At 40.8% G+C, this 26,053-nt stretch overlaps 1 protein-coding gene across 1 annotated transcript in view; it reads left to right on the forward strand.

Moving 5' to 3' along the window:
- Nucleotides 1-25,790, forward strand: part of lcor (ligand dependent nuclear receptor corepressor) — a 119,502-nt gene extending 93,712 nt beyond the window's left edge. Inside the window, exons 5-7 of the mRNA XM_033623887.2 lie at nucleotides 6,250-6,723; nucleotides 12,073-12,163; nucleotides 22,286-25,790. Coding sequence (XP_033479778.2) covers nucleotides 6,250-6,723; nucleotides 12,073-12,163; nucleotides 22,286-23,432 — 1,712 coding nt within the window. The 3' untranslated portion in view covers nucleotides 23,433-25,790. The remainder of the gene's footprint in view (nucleotides 1-6,249; nucleotides 6,724-12,072; nucleotides 12,164-22,285) is intronic.
- Nucleotides 25,791-26,053: the final 263 nt, after the last annotated feature.

A 26,053-nucleotide genomic window follows, 5' to 3' on the forward strand; every position in this document is an offset into this window, starting at 1 on the left:
TATGTCTCAAGCCAAATATAAAACTGCACCTTAGTTGCTGCAAAATTACAGTAACCTTGAGCAATGTTGGGCTGATTATCCTTCAGGCCATTTAGGAGACATTTCTGTGACACTGTTTGTGTTTTTGTTTTAGACATGTTGATTCTACTTGATGAAAACTGTGCGGGAAGTAGTTTGTGTTGCTGTCTGAATTTACTGCATAATACAGTTTCTGTTATTTAGCCTGCCCTCATTGGTAGAAACAGTGGACAAAATAATGGAAACATCTGTCAGTATAACGCAGTTAAATTCAAAATAAATAGTCCTGGTTTCACATTTCAAAGTGAAGGATGACTATGAGTGTTACTTGAACTTTTATTCTGCTGCATGTACTTACATGCACTGTCAGCTTTGGCTCAGGTCTCAAATCAGCACCCATTCAAAGTCAGAATATTTGCTGAGTCGCCATAATAATCCCCTCCAAACTGGGAGTGTATCATGTTCTGTACTGAGCCAGGCAGCTATTTTGTGACAGAGAAGAAATGAGCCTGGTAGACGGAAGCTTGTGTTGTGTTTTTTCCGGGAGGGAGGGAGGGAGGAAGCAGATGTCTGTCCAATCAATGCCCGGCCCTAATCAATCTGGCTTCACTCGCACAGGCAACGCTGCCTGTGGAGCTGCCATATATAGACCCATAAACAGTCACACAGGCAAAGGCATGATGGGACACACAAACAAAAACGCACACTCACACTGTAAAACAAGTTCACATTTATTAACAAGAAGGAAATCTGCTCAGTAACTCATCATGCAATGTAACTGATCTGCCTGTTTGTGGTCATTTTTTTAACAGTATGATAACATCCACCCAACAATAATCATGCCTTTTTTGTGAACAAGTAATGTTAATTGTTAAAGGGAAAGACGTCACAAATCAGACATCACTGACAGTTGTGTTAGCATTTTTTGTTGTAACTGTGCTGTTGTCTGACAAACAAAACATGAAGGCATAAAACTGACAACTATATCGTGTAGGGAATGTCCCAGTCTGATCTCAATGATCGGTATCGAGGCCAATCAAGGCATTTTTTTAACTGATCAGGATCGGCTATATTGAGCCCGAGCTGGTTCTTTGTTATGTGTCAGCTGTCACACAGATGCTTTTACTGGTGACGGTTTCACGTACAGCAAAGCAGAGTGCAGATGTCCGTTACTCTCCAACTCTCCGTTCCTATCTCCTGGACTCTGCCTGAATATAGGAACGCCACTTGCCATTAATGTCAGCAAAAAAGCAGTACAGGGATGATGCAGGTGTTATAAGTTTCTAACTAAGTTCCTCCTTCCAGCTCAGTTGGAGGGTCTCTTGTGTTTTACCGTCTTCTGTGCCGCATGGTAATTCGCTGCAGGTGGAGGAGAGACAGATGCCGATCCGACACACTAGTGACGCCACTGCAAGTGCAACAAAATCCCCGCAAGCAAAAAGCCAATTAGAGTACTTTATTAATATAACACGTGCAAAAAAACACTGTACTGACGACGAAAATAAACACTCAGTGGAATACAGTTCATTCAGGTAACAAATGCTGCACTGAAGCAACAAAAATTGGAGAGTTGTTCACTTTCTCAAAAAGGGATGGAGAAATTCCCTCAAGTAAGCTACAAGGCCAAAAATATTAGAGAGGTTTGTTATTTCATACCAGCAACGATGCTTTTGATTTCTTAATGCATTACAGAGCCATTAAATTGTCAAGCATTTACACTGGATGGATATAAACAGCTTAAAGATACTTGCAGTGTGCAGTGTGCAGCTGTATATCTAGGACAATAAAAGACTGGGACTTGGTACTGGTGGATACCCAACATTAACGACTCAGATTGAGATCAGGGCAAAAAGAACTTGATCAGGACATTACTAATATGGTGTAATGAGCTTTATTAGCTCTCAAAAACAGCTGATCACTCAAAGCAAATAGTAGAAAGTAGTAGTTTTTTTTGCTGAAATGCATCACACCCATGATTGTTAATATCGCCCTATGTCTTGTACAAGTTTTTTTTTTTACTTATTTAACTTCAGATTTTGACTTACATTCATGAAATGTACTAATTTAAAGTCCCTTGAAAAACCTGGCAAAGATAATTCTGCCTTGCTCGGGGTAAACAGTACATACCTTCTCAGAGAGCTTCCTCTCTCTGGGTGGACGGCAGCATTCCTGACCTACTCAAGGAAGTGTTTCTGAAAAAAAGTGCAGCCGCTACATCACTCTGCTTTGTTGTAGCGAGGCGAGACCTCTTGTGTACCTTTGCACAACCCTGCAGTGTTGCACAACAGCCATTTCCTAGCAAGCACAGCACTCACACTTACTGCACGCTGGGGTTTCCCCCGGAGATTTCCAAAGGTGGCAGTGTGAAACCCGCACCTGTTAAAATGGAGCTGTGTAATTAGGGCACATTTCCAGCAAACTAAACCGCTTCCTGGGTTTTATTAGCATTTACGGCCCGTTTGACTGTGGTAGAGCGGGCAAAAGGCCACACAGTGTATCAACATACAAACTGGGGGAACTTAGTGAATCTGTTAAGTGCTTAAACTTGTTGGGTCTTTGACAGAACACAATAGAACAGCAGTATACACTTTAAGCTCTTTTACTGCAGTGTCAACCAGATCATTTCAGTGATAGGGATTACACAGTGCGATGTTTAGGTGGAAGTCAAATAACATTAACAAGGGATTAGGCAATCTATTAGAAAGAACAAATGGCAGCAACACCTACGTACAGGTCTGTGGCTCAGCTGTACCGCAGCCTGTGGTTGATATAAAGACACAGGTCAGTGAAAGAAAAGTACACCAGAGAAATAAAAAGCCAAACACAGGAATAATAAAACAGCTTCGGTTGCCCTCATATTCCCTTGAACTGGAGGTTTTTCAGATGGATTTTGTTGATCAATACACAGTTTTAAGTTTCCTACTTCTTTTATCACCATGTCATTGCAGCAGTTGAACATAAAACTAGTTTCATCCTCCTAAGAAGTACAGTAGATTGTTATTCGGTAATATTGTGACATGCGCTTAAATACTCTTAAAACACATTCTTGTAGGTGTCATGTTTTTATTGAATATCGATTAAAGGAGCTCATGCAGGAAGTTGTTTTCTTCCTCCTCAGTTTTCAGAGGAGCTCACTGTCGTCTAAATAACATCTCATGGAACAGACAAGCTTTGACTCAATTTGTTTTCTTACTGTTTGACTCCAGTTTTTCTATTCATGTCTAACATTACCAGCGTTGATTGTCATGGCGGGTTTAATCATCTGCAAAACACTTTGTAATTTTGTTTGGATAACATTGTTTATTCTTACAGGGCTTAATATGATGCTCAGAAATGCAAAATCAGAGCAACTGTGCAACACATACTGATATCATAACTGTAGGCTTGTAACTTGTGTAGAATAATTGTTTTAAAGTTTGAATAGTAACGATTTTAATGATAATGGCTATAACTTTAAAAAACAAAGTCTAAGTCTGGGAATAAACTAGTGTATTAAACAGAACACAAGCCAAAAACGATTAAAAAAAAATTAGACAATTAAAATGTTTCAAAGCTGACACTGTCAGCCTGAACCCTTCGTTAGGAGGTAACCTTTAGTCTTGAGCCCACACTCGGCAGAGCCTCGGGCTGTTGGCCTTCAGGAATCAAAGTTCAAATAAGTAAGTATAATAGACAATCAGTGGTTTTACAGTGTTGTTCACACATTTACTTCATTGCTCCTTGAGTTGGAGCAAACAATGTGATGAAACAGCAATCAAGCTATGAAACTCCCACAACTGGTACAAACGAGGAAAACGGTGATAATTTGAAGTAGCTGAAAATAACTTGAAGAAGCATGCTGGGAAAGCAGATGTGCGAGACAAGTACCTGGTGTACACTGATATTATGGTGCCTTAACCTTGCTCAATAGGGAGGATTAAGTGCTGTATGGAATATATGTGATTTTGGATTATTTCAGCACAGCCTCAGGATTAGATTTTTGGGCTAATGTATTGTTTGGAGGATTTAGGGTTTGACTCAGTGGCACGCATGAAAGTGTCCAAATAAAATTGCTGCTGGTTGTAAAGAGATAAGTGCAGTTGACTTATCTGGGACAACGACAGATTAATGCATTAATAACAAATGATTGTCGTTGTCGTTGCGGTTTTTCTCAATGTGCATTAACCAATGAGATCAATGAACAGTGTTTGATGTGGGTTTGTTTTGTCACAGCAGGGGATAATAAAAAGCTTGGCTTTGACATCTGTATTTTCTCAAAGACTCTAAGCGGTCTCCTGGTATTTGCTGCACTCATACGGTGTATTTAATAGTGGCAACTTGTATTTTTAAAATGGAACAGGCAACATGCTCTGATTAATGATAACATCAGATACAATATGATGTAATGCATTTTCCTAATTTATGGTATGATACAAATGGATATCATATGATACAATAAGTACTTTACCCTGTGGTATGATATGATACAGTGCTATCTGATATTGTAGCAAACATCCTCTTGTAGATAACTTTATTGTTTTATACAGCTTGTCAAAATCTTCATCTTTTGTTTGCTACCTGTGGTATTTAATTTTCTATAATAGCTAAAACTGCTCTGAAATACAAGAGATTTATCGGTGATGTTAAGGCTACCTAAAATTTTGGCATGAACCAATTTTTAAAATTTGGACCGAGACCGATACTGTTGTTTTAAATAACAATTTGACCAACTGCCGATTAAAAATGTTTTCATATTATTGTTTATTTTGTTTTTGTTGTTATCTATTCCCCCTTTTGTTCCAGGGAAACAAAGAAATCTAGAGTATAAAAGCTGTTTTAATGTAATTAAGTCCTTCATTTCATTGCCCTTGAACAAGCACAAGTTTAATCATACAAATGAAACAACCTTTAATAACTGAAATATCTTTATAAAATAACTGCTTCAAAAGCCTTTTTACTACATATAATATACGATTCTTGCCTCTCTAATATCTATTTTATATTGCTGTGAAAACATCAACAAATTTCTCCTTCGAATGGCTGTATTTATTCAAGTGTTTAGCCAAAAACTACATTGTACAAGATTACATTAAACACAACATGAAGATGTTACAATTTACCCTCCCTGTATTCTCATTTTTACTGAATCCAACTTAAATGCATCTTAACGTTAGGTAGCTCTCCTCCAGCTTATTTTAATACAGATTTGTTAATTAAGAAATTTACCATCATCATGGAAACAATAAGGTGCGTTCCCTGATGTGACGATAGCGAGTTTACTGTGTCCTTTCGTCCCAAAGGCCTCCCGGGGAAGATAAGTTTTCTATTGTCACTGGGACGCCAGCTGCTACTAGCCATCTATTCACACAACAGTGAGATCACAGAGGCATTTGCCAAACAGCCACTGTATTCTTCTCCTACCTTCTCATTAATTTAAGTTTTTGGTGGTTTGTCTTGAGCCCTGCTTTTTAGCCAGCGCAAAATTGATGTCACAAAACAGAAAAACATCGGCCACTGCTGCTCAACAAGGCAAATATCTGCAAATACCGATGTAGAGTTGATAAATTGGTGCGTCCCTTTAATTATTATTAATGTTTTGATTATGGTTTTTGGTAATCGCCTTATCTTTTAAATGTCAGGAAATTGTCAAAATGCTTATTTCAATTTCCCAGAGGCCCCAGGTTTGTTTTCATATTGGTAAATTTGTAAAATCAACAATTAAAAACACAAAGACTCATTTCATGCTTCTATAAAACAAAGAAAATGAAAAAATGGTAAAAAAAAATTTAAAAAAAAATTCAGCACTACTTTATGGTATTATGGTACGTTACGAAAACTATGTCCGTCCCCATGCGTTTGTCTGTGTAGACATATTATGGTGAACACAGTGACTCAAGGAAAAATCATGGCAGAACCGTCATGCATAAATTGATCTGGTATACAATTTCCAAAGTAAGAGGAAGTGTGGAAACGAGAGAATCCTGGGGAAATTCAGGGAGAGTGTATGAAAACTCGGGCTGAAGGATGGCAGGCAATAATCTGCTGTACACGCTGATATCATGGTGCTTTCATTGTGGTCAATAGGCAGGATTAGGCGCTGCCTCTGAGTGATTTTTGGATTATTTCAGCAAAGCATCAGGATTACATTTTCAGGATGAAATGGGATAAATAAGCTGGTGAACATGGCAATGACTGAAATTCCTGGAGGACGGGACGCTGACATGTTTGCTCTTCTGTTTTATTTCCCTCCAGACCTCCCAAGTTTCTCAGAACCTCACATTCCTCTAGTGGCTCGTGAGATCATGCAGCGAATGATCCGCCAGTTCGCTGCCGAATATACCTCAAAAACTACTCAGGACGACTCGCCCCTGCCCAACGGCACCATGAAGGACCAAAGCCTGCCGAGAGCGGCGTCTCTGGCCCCGGCCCCATGCTCCCCGCCTGGGCCCCTGCCCGCGCCGAGCTCCCCTCAATCGTCTGCCTCCTCCTCCCCATCCCCGACCCCGGGGCCTGGCCTCAGCCCCACCTCTGCCGCTGCTGCTGCCTCAGCACCCGCCTGCACCCAGAGCAGCAACGGTATGGGAGCCAGTAACGGTGGAGGAGGAGGTACGGCTGCTGCCTCTGCACAGAATCCCGTCCTCAGCAAGCTTCTCATGGCCGACCAGGACGGCCCGCTGGACCTCTCTGTCAAAAAGAACGAGGTCGACCCAGAGCCCAGCCAGCAGGGTAAGAGCAACAGTACACACACACAACTTGTTTTTGTCACTTATGAAGACACTGTTGACTTTAATTAATTCCTTCAGGGCTTACCTCAACCTAAAATATGTGACCCAACAAGTCTACCTCAGCCCTTAATTTAAACGTAACCTAAGCTTTTAACTAGCTAATCAATAACCAGTAACCTCATGGCACCAGATTTTCGTCCCCAGACAGAGCAGTCCTCATAACGTGACTGTGTAAACATGGTTGCCACATTGCCATTAAAACAGGTTTCCACACACACATTCCATCAGGAGCATGTAGAAGCCTTTCAACAGCATTATATCTATGCAATTAAAGTTTCTGCAAATTTTGTAGTAGCGTTGTGGTAGTTCTTTTCAATTGAGATTAGGCTACTGTTTAATGTGAAAAAATGAAGTCAACACAACGAAATTCAGATTACTAACATTCTTGCTAATAAAGATGACTTAAAAAGAGACAAACTATATATAAAGGTTTCACATTATTTTCATGTATTACTCTTTAAAATTTACACATTTATAGAAGACCTCTTAATATTTATTTTTTTAAAGTTTGCAGAAAGTTACTGTTTCTTCCAGCTATTTTGTTTTTTTTAATATTATACTTACATGCAGCTGATTGCCTGGTTCAGCTCCAGATAGTGAATCATGAAATGTATTTTTGGGATATTTTTTATTTGATGTAGGTTGACTATGATTGTCCTGCGTTTTTAAGCTCTTGATTCACGTTCCTATTTCTCTTATTGACAGCAAAGAATTGTAGTTGGTTAACCATCAGATGATAAAGCTACTTTTTGCCAAACGTTTCTTCACCTTGACGTTGTTAACAGATGAATGCACTCATAGATCCATTTTCTACACAGAGGCTCACGTTCACATTCGGCTCATGAACAGATCACTGAAAAGCCATCATCTTTTGGATTGAGCCCTTGCAGCACTACACTGAGCTCTGAAATGTAACTCAGGGCTCAATCTACGTTTAATCAAACCAAACCAGCAGGGGGTTGGCCATTTGATCACCGAACAGGCTGCAGGGTTGAAGCGACAGCTCGCCGTTTCAACCCTCAACTACAGTGTGACCGGTCACCCACTTTAATACCAGCTTTTTGGAATCTGCTTACAGTAAGCCTCCTTAATTTTCATAAAAAAAGAGTTGGGCATTTACATCCACCTCATGCTCGCACATTATCTCCCCGTCTCTCTCTCTCTCACACACAAACACACACACACACGAACACAGAACACCGTTTATAGGAATTCTGACTCAGATTATCCTCAAAGCTGTATCATACACACACACACGCACTCGTTTAAATTACACAGTAGATGTAATTTTAGGAAAACTCACAGAGCTCTGCAGGTCTGCTGAGTGTTTTAGACTCTTTTAGTTGATACTTTGGTGTTAAGTCACGTTTACTGTGTGGTTTAGTCTCAGTGCTCTCTATTAGCAGGCAGCTACTCCAGCAAACAAGCTCCAATAAACCCACTGTACACTACCTGCCCAGCACCAAGCAGCACACAGACACAGTGGTGAGAGGTGATTCATACCTTCCTGACATTTCACTGGAGTAAGCTGTGCTGCTGGTGATAGAAGTTATTGTAGCATGTGTGACTTTGTCTTTGCTTGAGTGATATGAGCACCAAGTGTCTGTATTTTTGACGGTATTGAAAAGCAGATTGGGATTTCTAAATGAAGAACCAGACAGGAGATCTGCACACTGTCTTAAATTGTGCAATGTCAGGCATTTTGAAATCAAAGTCAAAATGGTCCTGACGAAGATCTTTGTTAGATCAAAATGTTGCACAATTAAAAGTACTGGGAGCTTTTAAGATAGTGTGCAGCTCTCCTGTCGGGTTCTTGCTCGAGTTTGAGTTTTTAATCCTGTAAAAGTAACTTGTAACTTGATATTTTAAAAAGGTACTGACTGAAATAAGCCAGTACCAAGTAGTATCGGAACTTTGCATTCAAACGATACCTGCAGGGATTCCATACATTCTTTTTTTTTTTTTTGTAGCAGCCCGCCATCATTAAAACATCTGCAGCCACGTTTTGAGTCTTTATTTTTGGAGCTGAATACTTCATTAGGTGCACTGTTGGAGTATATATACCGTTCAGGTGTTCATTGCTCCACCGATTGCAGCACAGAACGTTCTCTGGGCACAGATCGAGCAGCAGAACGTCAGGCGCTGTTAAAGTGAAACGTAACCATTCACTATTTGTATTGTTTTGCTTGCAGTCGATCATCATGAGTCCTCTACAGGTTAGGGCGACGTGTTGAAGTTAAGCACAGTGTATTTAAGGGCCGTAATAGACTTGCCACTTGATCGAACATACGCGTACACAATGCACCGTGTCTGCAGCACTACGCAGCCAAAACGCATTATACTGGCGGTCTCCACTTGGGGCAGAAAACAGAAATATAACCCAGAAATCAGGTGTTGTAAACAAACATGGATGCCCTTGATTGTTTATGAGGAAGAAGAACTGCCACTATGTAACGGCGTGGAAACATCATAGAGATGCGGGTAGTTCTGCACCAGGTCTGTCAGCCTCTATTCAAAAGTTTCCGCCATTTCTCTGACGCATCAAACGAACGCAGATCATGCATGGCAGCTATGATGCGGTCGCGTTCATGTTGTTTGCAGCAAGTATATTACTGGCCTAACAGAGTCGGCAGGTCACAGGCCAAGATGCCCCGCCTTAGTTTCACATCGGCATCCCCGTGGCATATAATCAACTCTTGCATTTACTGACACACTCTCTCTGTCTCACAGCCACACTCTTATACACACGCCTACCTACATTTAATTTTCCCTGCGTCTGGTGGCATTTTACGCAACTAAATGCCTCCATTCACATGATGAGTATCAAATAAAATAGAAAAAAAGGAATCAAATAAAGTACTCTACTGGTATCTGAAAAAGAGTGATGGTATTGGTAGTTGTATCGTAATCTTTTAAGTAATACCCAGCCTGAGCCTAATGTGCACATTTTTCTTTTTGTACCCATATTTTTAGGTACCAACTATCTCATGACCCCAGCAAGTATTTGCATTTCCTAGTTATAAACTCCTCATGTGAATAATATATATATATACACACAGTATGTTTACTACCATTAACATGACCAGATTAATCTATTTTTGTGACCTCTGGGCTCTACAGTGTCTCTGTTTTTCATTTTATATCACCTCGTGTTTTCTATTTTGTGCGATTAAACAAGAAAAAGCCCCTGAAGATTAGTGCAGCAGTGGCGGGTCCGTTGCCCATATAGGATTTTGTGGGTCACAAGGTCAGCTGCACTTCAGGGATTACACCAGCAAAACACAGATTGATGAATGAGAGGAATTTAGTGGTATATGTTTGCATTTTGTTATGTCAACTGTATTGTTTTTAATGCCAGGCTCTCAAAAAAAATGAATAATTTGGAGATTGATTTGGCAAAACCATCAAATTTAAATATTATCTTGTCCATATTCCATCTTGAAGGGTTGCTGCATGTCCCAAAAACTGGGATGATTTAATACAGCTATCTAGTCATGGAAAAAGTCTCAAAAAATGAAACAACTGAGACTGAAATAATATTTTGTAAACAAATTTCATCTAAAAACTAACCGGACTTTTTAAAATAAAAGCAGATCAGTTTAAATAGATTTCCCCCTCATGATGATATATCTTTTCTGCATGTGTGTGTGTTGATCTGATCTGCCTGACAAACAAATTCACAAACAAACTGAGATTTCACATACAGCATGTTGCCATATTTCCCAGACTTCATTGCTAAAGTGTCACAGAGAGTCCACCTATTCTGAAGCACACAGAATGTTAACAACATCATATCTTAAGCTTTTTTTTTGTCCTCGTCATCGAAACCACTGAAATAAGAAAAAGCAGAATTCATTCAATAATTTAGTCGTTATCATGTGCACACATACATAAACAAGCAGTTGCAGGAACTATTGACATGTATTAGATGCCGAATGATTTCATTAATAAACAGTATGAACACATCGACAGGCTGCATCATATATAAGTCACGTAAACACATGATTATTTGAAATATTCTTCGTCTTCACTAAGAGTTGTTTTAAAAGGTGAATAAAAAACAGCTCGTTGCTTAGCTAATTAATTAATTAATACACAAAATAAACATATAGAATAGCTGTCAATGTGTTGACCTGCTCAGGTTAATCAAATCTTGATTGCAATCCACAGCATTATTATTGAATAAGCAGGCATTAAACAGGTGTGGTGAAAATAAGAGGATAAAAATTGTTGTTGGATGAATACGCTAAAAGGAATCAGATCTTGCAAATTGAATAAGATCTGAAAATATTGTCAGGAATGTGGCAAGAAATACAGGATGTTATAAATTATTGACACGGTGTTCTGTCTCCAGCTTTTGACTTCACCAGGGGAAACAAAAAATAAATCTTTGCTGTTCAGAGTGCCTTAAACTGAGTGTGAGCTAATCATTACTGATTCAATGTGATAAAAGAAAAATCTTTTTGTGTGTGAAGGAAAATTTCTTAAGGTCACAGGTTGCATTGTTTCAAGATGCTCTACAAAACTGGGCTTTGAGCCACAACCTTTAACTCTGACAAAAGGATGAATAAAAAGCCCCTTTATTAAGGCATGCGTAAGGAATATATTTTGAAGAGCAAATTTTTGAAAGAAGACTGAAAGAGCCGTGTTTCTCTGGGGATTGCTTTGTCAAAGTTAATTAACAGATTTCCATTAGGTAGATATACTGGGATAATATTTAATATTGAATAGACAAGTATCCAGTTTAATTTCAACTAAAATTTCCAGAAAATCAATAGAATAAAATGCAAATTAATGCAGGTTTCCATCCACTACCATTATGCAAATATTGGGAGATGAGCTTTTTCCCCTCTGCACTTCCACTGGTCTGATTTGTATATGAGAACTGAAAATGCATAAAACAACAGAATGTAAATAAAGTTATTGAGATGTATGTGAACTGGTTTTTATTTGTTTTCACCAGGGTGCTCTTTTTGGGTTGTTTTTGCACTGGACAGCAGCAGGGAAACCTAAATTTTGCAGAAACACATGGATTACATAGTTTTTCTCTCTGCTTTGAGGACAGATGAATCCCAAAATGTGCCTTTCTCTGAAATGCAACATGCTACATACTGCTTAATAACCATACAAAGTGATGAACCTTGAGTTTGGAAAACAAATTCATAGTCAGATGTTGTTCTGTTTGTGACCTGCTGTGTCTTTTAATGTTGTTCCTCAAAGCAGTAATACTTTGAATAGGATTGGACTCAGTTGTGTTAAATCTTTTTTTGCTGTGTTTGTTCGTCCACAGATGGCGTCCTGGACCTCTCCACCAAGAAGAACCACAGTGCAGGCAACCTCAAAACCTTCCCCGGCTTCTCCCCTGAGCGCGGGGTCAAAGGGTAAGACAACAGGATTAGTCAAACTGTCCTCTGTTAGCAGAGCGGCTCAGTCATGTGCCTAACACAACACCGCAGAGGTCAAAGCAGTCGCTGCTGTTGCGTTTCTGCACTGTACTTCCCGGAGAGCACTTGTCAGTCAACACTAAACGCCGTGCGGAGATTTGGCCCGAGGGGATGATGTCATAATCTCATTTGGATTCAGATCAGCGTCCAAACCAACCAAACCACAGTCAAGCTTCTAGTTTGAGAAAGATTGATTTCACAAGCAGATGACAACCATCAATTTTATCAGATGCAATTATTTAACTGTCTCATTGGCCAAGTTGTCTGATGAATGTGCTCTGTGTGTTGACCATTCAGACTCAACCAAAGAACCTACACCCTCGAGGGTTGTGAGATTAATGGGAGCTGAAATAAGAAAATGGAAAAAATTTGGCTTTTGGTTAAACTGCACCTGTAAATCAAGTCTTGAAGTAGATATTCCTTCACTTAAAAAGGGTCACAAGTCAGAAAGATTTGGAACTAACAGATCTTTTCTTGCTATGCAACAAGCTACCAGTACACTGTGTCTTTCTGTTGTTGAAAGACAATGAAAAGACAGTTGTGTGTATTATTCTAGGGGGTGTAGCTATGGCTCAGATTTAAGACATCCCCAAAATTTGGTACTATGAAGTAGCCCTGCCTGTAAACCAGTGTTAACTTATGGATCTGTGAAGAGCTGTTTACAGATTAATTATAAATCATCAGATTTCATTGTGACTTGACTTTCAGCATTATGTATGTAGCTGTCATCATCACTGAATGTAATACTATTTGTAAGTGTAAAGAGTGACTCTGAGAACTAGTATGCATGATCACGGACGCAAGATACTCTGTCTCTGTGTAGCTTTTGTTGCTTTCTCCACTAGAAAAGGTGTTGGAAGTCTCCAAAGTCTGACATTCTCACAGCGCATGAATGCATCACAACACCAACAACAAACAGCAAATTTCAGCACAAGCACAGAGCGGATTGCAAAAGACTTGAAATCAAATGTGGTAAATGGGAGAAAGCATGTAAAAGCACTAGTTTTATCCTTGAACATTTTCATTCAGGATGCATTGAGCAGAAGGGTGCGAGTTAACCTCCAAACAGAAGGACGAAGCATGTCTGTAAGCATTCTGTTCACCTCTGCTCATGCCTACTGAAAAATTACATCCATGAATATTAGTTCATAGTGTAGTTGTATGCTGAAGAAAAAAAACACAAAAGCTGTTCCAGAAACTAGTATCACACCCTTTGAACTTGTCACCAGTAAGCCTTTATAAATTTCCCTGGGTTTAATTACAAATGTATTTTAAGTCTGGTATAATGATAACACTGTAGACTGTGTCATCCCTATTTGTCATATTTAGATGCTTAGGCAGAGTCCCTGGCGTCGCTATAATGATGAGGCTGGCAGCATCTTGTACTGTATCTCAACGCAGAAGGGGTCGGCACTCAGGTTTAGGCAACAAAACTGCCTGGTTAGGGTTAGGAACAGCTCGTGGTTGACGTTATTTATATGTCTGGTGACTAACGCTGTGTTCAAATGGAACATGTGAGCTCATGTTTAAGACATGGGAAGTCATGAACCCAAACGCTCTCTGAAAATTTCCACCTACTAGGACATGAATACCTCAAGAGGGGGGTGTTCATATGGACTCTTCTTGTGAACATGAAAACCCCATTTGAATGCAGCATATCAACCGACATGACAAAATAACTCAATGCTGACTTTTAAAGCCTTTGCACACGAAGTCCGTTTTGCCAGATGTGTTTTTATTATCCATCATCTGAAAAAAATCGTAACGCACAGACACCTTGCATACTGAGTCAAATGTATTTTTTGGCAATGTGAGACAATATTAAGAGACATATTGCCCTTCTTGCATGTCTCCACTGGAGTTATTTATCTGTCACCACTCTCTCTCCCCGTGTCTTCCATTTAGCACTGCAGCTGCATGTCTCTGTCTCCACACTGTCTCTGTCTGTGTGTGTGTGTGTGTGTGGTCCACATCCTCCTCCTCGTCATCAACATCCACCTGAATATTACTATCTGACCTATTGAACGTGAGCTATCTGAGTGAAAGGATACTGTACCTGTTCCTCTGTCTTGTCAGGGCTATGTCCTACTGCCATATTTTCCTCACTGATTGTGGGTCAAACGTCGCTAAAGTCTTCTGATGGATGTGAAAAACGCAGAAAATTGAGTTTCCGAGTCAGTGTGCAAACATGATTGACATGGTTATATATATTTTTAGAGGTCTGACAATCATGGACAAAAAAAAAAAAAAACTGACTCAGTATGCAAAGGCATTCAGTCTCACACAGGACACGAACACCGGTCACCTTAGTCCAAGTCTTCCACCTTCCCGTCTGCCCACGAGGGCTGTACCCAAATATTCGGATATTCGAATATTTGTTTCTATGGGTAGGTATTCATTATGAAAATTTGGTATTCGATATTCATTTTTTATTTACTTTTTTTTTTTTTTACATATTTTTTTTGGTGATAAATGTAGTCTTTTTGTTGTTGGTAAATGTAGGTTATCAATAAAATCAAAACTTTTAAATTGCATTGTTAAAAATGTGAAAATATAGTATAGCCTACCAACGGAGCTTGTGCGCACGGCACGCTTGAGCACATCCGTCTGAGGCTGTGGATCACTGCCAAGTTTTACCACTATTCCCTCTAACTCATAGCTGTTTTTTCGTTATCTTTTGAATTTAATATGAATTATGGAACCGTTTTTGTCAACGTTTGTTTCTCCCGTTTTGTACAATAAATTATTGTTTAAAGTTTCAACAAGTTTCTTTTGGAGTGCGTGACACAAGTGTGTTTTGAAAACGACCGCGGACTGTCACCTGCTCAACACATCAGTACCTTCGGATGCCATGACAATAATAGCCAATAATGTCAAAATATCATTTTCAGACCGATTTAACAGACGATCACTGCTGCCCGTCCCGCAGGTCCATTTACGGGACCCGCGGGTTACGGGTCGACCCGCGCATCACTACTCAGCTCAGTCTATAAAGGCTGTACACACAACAGTAAGGCTATAGACATTATATTCTGTTCAGGCTGGCAGAACCAGCAGCGCATCGGCTCTACAGTGCACGGCACTGCTGATTAACCATTTTATTGCAGCACAGAGTGTCTGCCAGCAACCAATTACTTGCAGAGGCTTCCTACAACTTGTTTCAACGGTTCCGATTTAATCAGAAGACAAATTAAACAGGATGACTAGTCAATGTGAAAATCAAAAGAAAGCATAGAATAATGTACTGAAGGAGACTGTTGTGCCATCACATTTTTTTGTGGTTTGAGAGCAAAGATCCGGTCGCCGCTGTGCAAAACTCAGCAATACAGTTAGGTCCGAAAAAAACCCCAGAGGAGTGCTTCGCAAGGAGTCTTTGAAAGGAGCTGAGCCTGGCGTAAAACCGGAGAGAGCAGGCAGCACGGCCACAGCAGCACTCAAACCGCCCGCCAGCCGTGAACGAATATTCGAATATTCGTTATAAATTCTGCCGAAGGACCGAATGTTAAAAACTGGTATTCGGGACAGCCCATCTACCCACCCACCTTAATGCACTTAACCACTCTTTATACTATGTCTGTTGCCTTGTCCGTCTAGTAACGATGCAGTCTCAACATTGGAGTTGGTTGAAACCTGGTGTGTTAGAGATGCCAAAAGGCGCCCAAGTAGCATACTTTGACGCCCTGGGTCAATCCAACTGGGTTTGACTTTTATCTAAATCTTTTCTCCTTTGCCTCCCCATCGTGCTGTATATTGTTCATGTTCCGTTGTACGTCTTTCTATCATTCTAACAATATGTTGCTTACACAGGAAAAAAAAATTCAGAGATCAAAGAAAGGCTAGAAACCTGTTGGTAGTCTGAGTGTTGACTTAAACAGAATCGACTTTGTGCAAAATGAAGCTCTGCAGGTCTCTAAAGGGCCGTGCCCTCACTCGGTCTCTCTACATTTTGGGGGCACATATTTCGATCCTCTCATGGTCGTCCTGAAGCAAGTCCTGCCAACGCTTCCCACCTTTCATCTCTTACTTGTTGGTTTCGCTTAGCTGATCAATACCTTGGCTTCTATCAATCCCATGGCAAGGCTGAACATACTTGTGTCCAAGTATTTATAATTCAGATCCCTCCCTCGGTCAATCCTCTAGCCTGAAGTGAGAGTTCAATGCGACGGCAATATGTATCACGTGCATGACAGAGGCTTTGTCTGCTTTTCTCTTTTCGTCTCCATGTCAGTGAATTTATTGACAATCCTCAGCGTTGCAGCCCGATCATGCATTGATGAATGTGTTCTTTGCCTTGAAGTCATGTTTGAATCAGTAGCCATCGTACTTTTTTTCTCGCATCAAGAGGGAATAAACAATGAACGCTAATCGCGGCTGCCATTTCCAGGAATACTTTTGATCTGTAGGTCAATGATGGATTAGTACTGTAGAGGTTCGATACTCAGAGCAGCCCCAGATGCCAGATTGCCGTGAAGCTGCAGTGGTGTAGGATGTGGGCATAGAAAACCTGCGCCCACCATGTGGGCTCTCTGATCCAGCAGTGAATACACCTCCAACTGCTTTCTGAACTAAGATTTGAAAAGTGTTGCATTGACAATACAGTTAACACAAGTCCCAAGCGGCCAGCGCATGTGTGGTTTTCCTGGTGGAAGCTAGTGTTGCCTGGATACAAAGCTACCAAACAGCATTTACCACAGGAGTTATGAAATAAAACACATAGAAATTAAATCATGGAGCAACAGCAGCCACAAATTTTCAGTTATGGACATGGCGTTTAAGCAGAGGCTTAAAAGGATATTCTGTTTTTCTGATTTGTCCATCCCAGTTTAAAGACCAACTTCCTGGTTTAACTTCGACCTGCTGTACTTTTGAAGACATAATTTTCCCATACAATGATGGATTATAACCAACATGTCCGATGTGATTAATTACGGTTTAGATTCTTTGGCTAAACTGCTTCTTTACAAGCTGTTTCATCACCTCTGTTTGTTGCTACGTTGGATCTTGTTGGAATCTGCCCATTTTTACAGATCCCAGCAGTTAGGTTAGTGACTGCAGTGTTACGGCTCATAGAAATGATGACCAAGAGTATGAAATTAAAACCCCATTTGTAGAAGTACCAATAAAATAATTGCAGTGAAGAGTATTTCTGAACAGTTAAGATATAGAATATACTGTGTCGGTTAAGTCCGTTTTTTAAGAGTGCGAGAAAAGTGGGTTTTCTTTAAAAGAAATTGAACATTTTACTGGTTGGCCTTCTTGTTTTCACCAAGTCAAGCAGGGTAGGGTCACCATAAATGATTCAGTGTTATCGGGAACTGACAGTTTCCCAAGAGAATGAAGTCTCCAGTTAATGTAGCCAATGTGTAGACAGGTGTGAAAGAGACGGTGATTTCTCATACTCAGAAATGTAAAAAACAAGTTGTGGTAATATGCTTACAAGGTCTTTTCAACAGACACACAAGCTTTCTTTTTTCACTTACACACAACAAGACAATGCCTACTAACACACTCCTCAAGTGAGGACCCAGCAGTGGTGACATTTCCAAAATAGGACTAAAAGCAAAATTATAAACAGCACCTTGAGCCCCGAAGGACGAGACTCTGTCTCCAGCCTGAGGGTCCCAAGGCCCCTAAGGCCCTGAGCCTTGCCGGGAGTCTCTAATGATCAGGTCATGTAATATTAACTACAGGAGGAGGTGGAGCCTGTGCTACCACCCCCAACCAACACCAATTTATCTTTGATAGTCAGATAATCCCAAAAGCACACAGCAGTTCAGTGTGTGCATTACAGGTTACTGGCTTTTGATTTTAAATTATTTTCTGACCATATTAGTGCGAAAAACCTCCGGATTTTATTTATAGCACAACTGTTATTCAAAATTGCACTGCGATTAAGTAGAAAATGTTTTAGTTTCAGAGGCCCCATATTGGTCTAAATGCTGTTTCAGAAGATTGCCCTCAAACACTAAGAATATAGCTATTCATCTAATCTACTCAGGGCTTGTAAACAGAGTGTTTAAAATTAAATACTGGCTGCAATATAAAACTTTAATGTTAATAACGCACACATTGTTGATTAGGGAACACAGACAAACAACCTTTCAGTCCGCCTCATTTGGGATCCCCCCTCTATTATGTGCATTTCTTTGTTTCTTTTATTTTCACAAATGTATGCTCACATAGAATCCTCAGATCCACCATTACTGTCTGGCGCAGCCTCCCTGATGACTGTATGCTTACTGTAACAGAACGCTGTATTAGAGCGTAGACTCCAAAGCCTCTCGTTAACCCTGTATTGTCTTCAACGAGCCCGAGACCGCCCACTGTGGTAATCTGTCTTAAAGCTCCTGCTGAGGACTCCCCACATCGCACAGTCAGTCTCACTGTAGCTCAACAGACTATGTCTCCAGTAGAGAGATGCAGTATTTCCCTCAACTTTCTTCTCCCCCGTGCCATCCGCTGACTTGACAAGCTATTTCCTGCTATTATGAACCTAAGGGAGCAGGTTTTTTTTTACAGAGCCTTTCCACTGTTGCTATAGTTACTTAGCAGTAGGAACATTGGCTGCAGCAGTTCAAGTGAAGGCACTTTGCATGTAAGCGTATGTTTCAACACAGACAGTTTTCAGAAATTTCAAACATTAAAATGTGGGATGCTTGCAGACCAGTGCTTGTTGGCAAGAACACATACTGTTTGTCCTCATTTCAGTTTAATACCACTTTATTCATCCAACACTGAAAAACTAAAAAGTCAGTTTAAAATGTAAGTAATCATTAAAAAATAAGACATAGGAAATATGGGACATTTTTTTGCCCGTGACCCTTGAAGGCAACACCATGTCAAAGGTTGGGTATGCTTTGGTGTGTTCAGATGTGAGGAGTTCAATTAAGAAGAGATGTTGCCTTCTTGGGTTGTTGTATTTTTGGATTGTTATATTTAAGGGTCTGAAAAGGTAAAATTATCTGGTATTTTAAACACTACAAGCAGAGCTCAGCAACCACACATTACTGTTGCCTAATGTGAGGAATCTACCATTTCTCTATCAAGTTATTTCTCCTTCATTTTGTAGTAATTCTTAGGGTCCTACTTCATTGGATGACTTTAAATTTAGTTCACTGTGTGCTGAATTTTGAAGTTAAATGTTTCCCTAAATAATGGTCTGAAATTTATTATGAAAGCTGAAAATGGTGGATGTGTATTTTACCTTTGTTAAACTTGTGCCATGGGTCACTGACGGCAGTCACATCTGCAACGGCCCCAACTCTTTTGTGTCTCAATCAGAAGGTATAAGTGAGCAGCTCAGCAATAGAAGAAAATGTTGGCTTTGTACATTGCAGCAAACCATGAGTACGTGTCATTTATGTTTTCATGAGTAACATATCTAAACTGGTTTTGATTTAGCAAGTCGTGGCTGTGTTTCCAGTGGGTTTGTAGCCACCAAATGTGTGTGTTTTGTACCAACCAGGAACTGTTTTCCCACGACTAGCAGTTGTTTTTTTACCAAGACATCGCTGTGTCTCCTCTGAGATAGTGGCATGAAAAGAGGTTATTCTTTACTGAGACATTGCAGCGTTTCTTGTCAGAACACTTCTCCCATTTTAAACCAAAATATGATCTTTTCCTAACCACAATCAAATGGTTTTTGTGTCTAAATCCAACCACATGTTCACCACAGCGTTGTTGAAATAGAAAGTTTCAATGTATCCACTACATAATAACGTGGTTTACAGAAAGGTACAATGCCAACATTTCTTTCTGTTGTTGGTTGAAGTAGGATGAAACCATGATTGCTTCTTGTGTTGTGTCCTTGCTTCCGTGCCTCTCCCCTTTCTACTTATGGTTACGTTATTGATCTGCTTAGCAGACTCTGCTGTTACATGTTATAGATGTCCTCGCTTTATATCTGTCTGCCAACCTATTCCCAACATCTCTGAACCGTCACAATCCTGTTCTAAAGGCCAATTTCCACCAGATGCGTGTTGGTTGCGTCTGCGCTCCGGCACGGCAGTGGAGCCGATAGGATTCAATTCTAGTCAATGTGTGTACTTCCACCGGCTGCGGCTGTGCTGCGTTCCGGCTCCGTCTCAGCTCCGGCACTCCAGAGCCCTCCGCAACAGATACGCAGGACTTCTATTTTTGCCGGACGCCGGAGCACAACGCAGCAATTCAGCACAGAGCAGATCGTGCGGGGCAGGAAGTCGTGCACAGAAACACAATAAAACATCTGGTTAATTTTCAAAAGAAAATACACAGTGTTCACAGCGGATCATATTTCCCTGCACTACACCTTAAAAACTACATAATGGGCAGAGGCAGGCCTGAAGTCAACAGGTCAGAGGTTTTCAGACGTCATTTCACCCCGTTGACACCATGGACGAGGAGATATTAATCATGGCAGTGCACAGATGTCTTCCGGCGGAGCTGCACCGCACCGCACAGCAAATGCAGCCGGTGGGTATTGACGGACGGCGGAGCATGCAGCGGATAACCAGTGCTGCCGTTCCGCAACGGACACGCATCCAGTCCGGCGTAACACACTTGTCACATAGCATTGAAAAAAGAAATAGTAGTTGGTCAATTAAAGTTGGTTTTAACCAGAGTAAGGAGAGGATGCCAATCAGGGAAAACTTTTCCAAAGAAGAGCTGTGCTAATATCCATATTTACTGTTTGCTAATGCCATTTGAATTGTACATTTACATATAGAATATATTCAAATTACGTAAACAGTATTTGTTAAGATTAAACTGTGAGATCAGAGATTAAAACAGTGACTAACATCCTTGTGCTACCTCAGTTTAAATGCAAATAGAGTCACTGCAAACAGCTAATTAATGTTAAATAATTAAGGGCTGAGGAACACAACTTGTTTGCATCAGTTTTATCAAATTGTAAGCTTACTAATGTTCTACATGCATTCAAAAAAATGACGTGCAAACATTTTTGGAGATTTGTCAGGTTTTACCAAGCAGGACATTTATAGCTTTATTTATTCACTGGGGGGAAAGTCAATTCAATAAGGTAACTTACTGTTTTACATTTACCAGGTGGTATTCATGTAAGTTGTTATAGTTTTATTTGCAGTCTAGAGATATTTAGTGCTGAGATTTTTGCCACCACTCTGACACAGGGGAAATTGAGATTATTTTATGTGTACTGCTTAAACCATAGAAAAAACACATTTTAAACTACAGCTACATATTGTTCCAGAAACAGTATCCCATTTTCTCTGGACAATCTACAGATCTCACTTTCAGACATTTTTATTGAGGAACAGAAATATTTATAAATAGACAATGAAAGCTGTTGACAGTGAGGTCTGTGGTTTATCTCAAAATATTGTTTCATTCGGAATATTTTTTTTTTCTGTCATGTGTGTGATGGTAAAAGGTCCAGTGATTATTAATTTAATTCTGAGCATCACGTGAATCAGAGTTTACACCCAACACCGTAGCCTTTTAAGTTGTGTGTGATTCATCCTGGCTTCATATGAGTGAAGGAAAAGTCTGCTGAATGTCTAGCACAAGACAATTGTTTTGTTGACGAACCTTGTGAGATGTAATGGAGCTAGCCTCTACGCTAATTTATGCAGTGTAAAATGTCATAGGCTTATGCTAATAATGTTAGCACGTTGGATTTGTGGGTTTTTAGCGAAAGACTATTTGTTTTGTCTGTGAACATTGTTAGAAATAATGGTGCTTTTAATATTGTGGATATTAAGCCATTGTTTATGTGTGTGTTTTATGTGTGTTAGTTGAATCAATCAAACTTAACTGAACTTCACAGAAACTCAACACACTTGCACAGACACCCCGCAGCCAACTAGCATTTTGGAGGTGTAGTTGCAGAGCAATGCAGGAACACCATCACACAAGTACAAATGCTCAACAGTGCAGGCAACTTGGGTAGGCTATTGCGTAGGCTCTGCAAAATGTCCACATGCAACTTAATCAGCCTATAGAACATATATTCAAATATATATATAGAATGTAATCCTAAATCTTATTTCAGGGTCTCTGCCACTGTTTCTAAATTGTCCTCCTTTTTTTCTCTCCACTCAGACATTCTATCAAAGTGGAACATACCCTACCAGAGGTGGATGAGGATGGCCTGCTGCAGAGAAGCTTGCAGGACGGACTGAGGGAGAACTATGTCAACTCCAACTCCTTCAAGCCCCCATTGGCCCGCTCGCTGCGTATCAAGGAAGAGCTGCTCAGCCAGAAGCACCGCCTCCTGAGTCAACCTGCTGCTCTTTCATTGGCTAATCTAGAGTCAGCCAGCTTGCTCAATCATGCGCAGTCCTACTCCTTGCTTGGCCAGAAGGGCTCTTCCTCTTTCTGGGGAAGCAAGGCACACCTCGAAAGCCTGATGAAGCTGAAGCAGGCCAGTGGAGCTCTGAGCGGGGCCCTTAGTGACCTCAAAGACCTGCCTACATTCCTGGAGAATCATCACCACAACCACCACGGAGCCTTCCCCTTCAAAAGTTCCCTCCATCACCACCACAATCAGGTCTCCAAGGCCCAACACCACCACAATGAGGGCAAGAGGGACCAGGGCCACTCACCTCCCGTCGACCTTAAGATCCCACAAGTCCGGGGCATGGATCTCTCCTGGGACTCCCACGCCTCTGAGCTGTATGGCTATGGTGCCATGGGGGTTGGGGGTGGTGGCCATGGGGAGAACACCCTGAGCCGGAAGCTGAGAGCCATCCTACCCAAGCAGAACCGCCGGGGAGGAAGCCTCGGAAGCCTGCTGGATGGGGCGGCTGACTACTGGAGCTCTGACTTGGACCACTCCAGTTCCGGACCAGCGTACTCCACCTCCGACGTGGAAGGGGACCCGAACTCCAAGCAGCCGAGGAAGAAGAGGGGCCGTTATCGCCAGTACAACAGCGAGATCCTGGAGGAGGCCATAGCAGTAGTGATGAGCGGGAAGATGAGCGTGTCCAAGGCTCAGAACATGTACGGGATCCCGCACAGCACCCTGGAGTACAAGGTCAAGGAGCGCATGGGAACCCTGAAGAACCCCCCAAAGAAGAAGCTCAAGCTGATGATGAAGATGGAAGCAGGAGGTCAGGATTTTCCTCTTGCAGAGTCAGAGAACACGCCCACCGCAACCCCACGAGACGACGGCCCGCCGCTGGCAGCTGCTGAGCTCAAGGACAATGTAAAAGAAGAGATTGATGACAATTTCAAACCAATCGACTAAACGACTTACACATGTAAACCTCAGTCAAATGACTAAAGTAATTTGAAAACGGATGGGGCTTTATTTGTGCCAATTTACTTTGCAGTATCTGGGTGAGCACAAACGCAGGGATAACATGAGGAGGATTCTTAAAACAAACTGGAGATAAACAACTAATCGGATGGTTTTTAACAAACGTCGTTTTAACGATGCTGTATAAGCATTTGTTTAGCTTTTATACCCAGGGGCTTAACAAATGCAGCTAAAGACATTAGTTAAATGACAATTGATGAAATTTCCATAAGCATGCTGATAATCCCCAGCCCAAAAACCCAACCCCCCTCTTTTATGAACTTGATACACTGAACCATTGCTGCTTATAAATGCAGTTTGGGCTTTGGACCAATCCAATTTGGGGGGGGAAATGAGGGGAAGGTTGAAAATTAACTCCTTAAAAAACTGACAAATTAGTCCCTTTACTGCTCCCCTCTCTCATGGAATACTAGCTGAAAATTGGTAAGTGAACTGTCTATTATATTTGAAGGCAACTGTAAGGTTTAATCATACCATTGATATTCCTCACCAGGGTTCTGAATCAAAACCCATTCTCTTATTGCCAGGTAGCCATGACGCTTGAACTGCAAACCTTTTCTTTCCTCCTTAAGATATTCTGCTAATCTCTGTGCGGACAAAAGCAACATTAACCCGTCCTTTTTGAATGAGAAAGACACACAAAAGTCATTCAGGGATGCATGTTTGTGAGTTTCGTGGACACTACTGACTTCTATAATCGACTTCTTTTCCTCTATCTTTATCTTTTCATTTGATTTGTTTTGCTTTCTTTTGCACTACACTTTGGGTCTGGCGCTTACAGACCAGGTTACCTCGGCATTGTTGCCCTTGCATCATGCACTTATTATGGTCTGTCTCTGAAGCCCAGTCGCAACCTCGTAATGGGTCAGAGGTGCACAACGCCTGCGTACGCTGATCCATAATCAGATACCAGGAAGCTCTAAAACCCTCTTTTTTTTTGCCAAGAGACAAGTTGAGGGGTAATGTGATTATGGATCAGCTGTTTTTAAGGCGGAATGCTACCTCATGGACCACCAACAGTGTCTCACTGCTGATCCTAGAAAGCTGGAGCCACCTTCAGGTTGCCCTCCAAATGGTGACCGAAGTGAGCTCATCCCATCCATGGAGATCTTATTGGATGAAAGCCTTTTAGGATCAGAATGTGAAACTCTGCTGCTATCCAGTTGATTATCTAGCTCCTATACAAGGCTTTAGCTAGCCTAAGCTAATGAGTTTTAGCTAGTCTGGGCTAACAACAACACATTGCTGATGTTTTTTTTTTTTTTCTTTTCTAATCAAACTAAGCAGAAGCGGCTTAGGTGACGAGTTATAAAAGAAATTCTTCTCCCTCAAACCTCAGACAGTTTTAACGGCAGTTTACTACAACAATGTGCATTTATAGAGGGGATGTTCATTTTGGGATGGTGGGTGGGCAATATGCAGTGGGGAGGGGTAGTTGATAGAAGCGAGGGAAAAGCAGATTTAATATATTATAAATTATTATGACTGATGATGTAAAAGCCAATCCGTGATTCTGGATGATTTCTTTTTTCCTCATTTTTAACTCAGGGTAACTGAGACAGATGATGTGGGTTTCAAATATGGTCATTTCCTGTTGGACCTATAGTAGACAGACAGGAGGACAAGACACGCCTCTCACTAATGCTTTGTCTGCCAGAGGGGCCATGTAAGTAAATATGGCGGCGCCATAGCAGATAGACCTGCTACTGAATCATGACAAAGAACAGCAAACACGGACGCTGGGTTTAGGGATCGAACTTATGGCGCTAAACTTCTAAGATAGCACTTTTCAAAAGTAAGCGAAAACACAAGAGAGAAAGAAAGCTGTTTGAGGTTATGCACGTAGTGTAGCTCTTCTCTGGGGGATATGGAGCAGAGAGCGACCAGGAGGGCAGAGACATGGAAGAAAAAAGCTTTAGTGTGTGAAGACTTTCAGAAAGCTGCAGCTTGGACCCAAACTACTCTTTTTTTTCCTCTCAATTACCTCCACGATTTAAAAACAAAAAAATAAAAAAAGGAGAAAAAAATGGTCGACAGCTTGAACAAGTTGAGTTTTGTGTAGTGTCGTCTCGTTGTTTTCCCTACCCTCGCCGCTGAAGCACCAGGGATAGAAAAACTATCATCATGTTTTACCATGTGGGGAAAGAATATCCCTCAGAGGACACAGGTGGATAGAAAAAATTATGCTCTTTTGGTATTTTCCATCAGGAAAAGATTGAAGGAGATGACAAAAGCTTTTTGGTCGTCATGTTTGTGTGCTCTGTGTTAAATGTTGCTCTACGCTCCTAACACTGCCTGGTGCTCACCCAGTCTGTGAGATTTTTAACATGAGAATTGTACCTCTCTGTTTAGATGAAATGATGATGATTCACTCCTTTTGAAATGTATTGTACATTTTATTTATTTGATTTTTTTTCTTTGATTATTCTCTTAAAAATGGCATGCACCAGTTTTTTTTTTTTGGCTGATTTTGGGGTCGGGCCAATTGAATATATTGTGTTGAGAGGATTTCACCAAAATCTCAACCTCATACTTATTTATGAATGAAT

This window comes from Epinephelus lanceolatus, chromosome 3, assembly GCF_041903045.1.
Source record: "Epinephelus lanceolatus isolate andai-2023 chromosome 3, ASM4190304v1, whole genome shotgun sequence".
NCBI lineage: Eukaryota > Metazoa > Chordata > Actinopteri > Perciformes > Serranidae > Epinephelus > Epinephelus lanceolatus.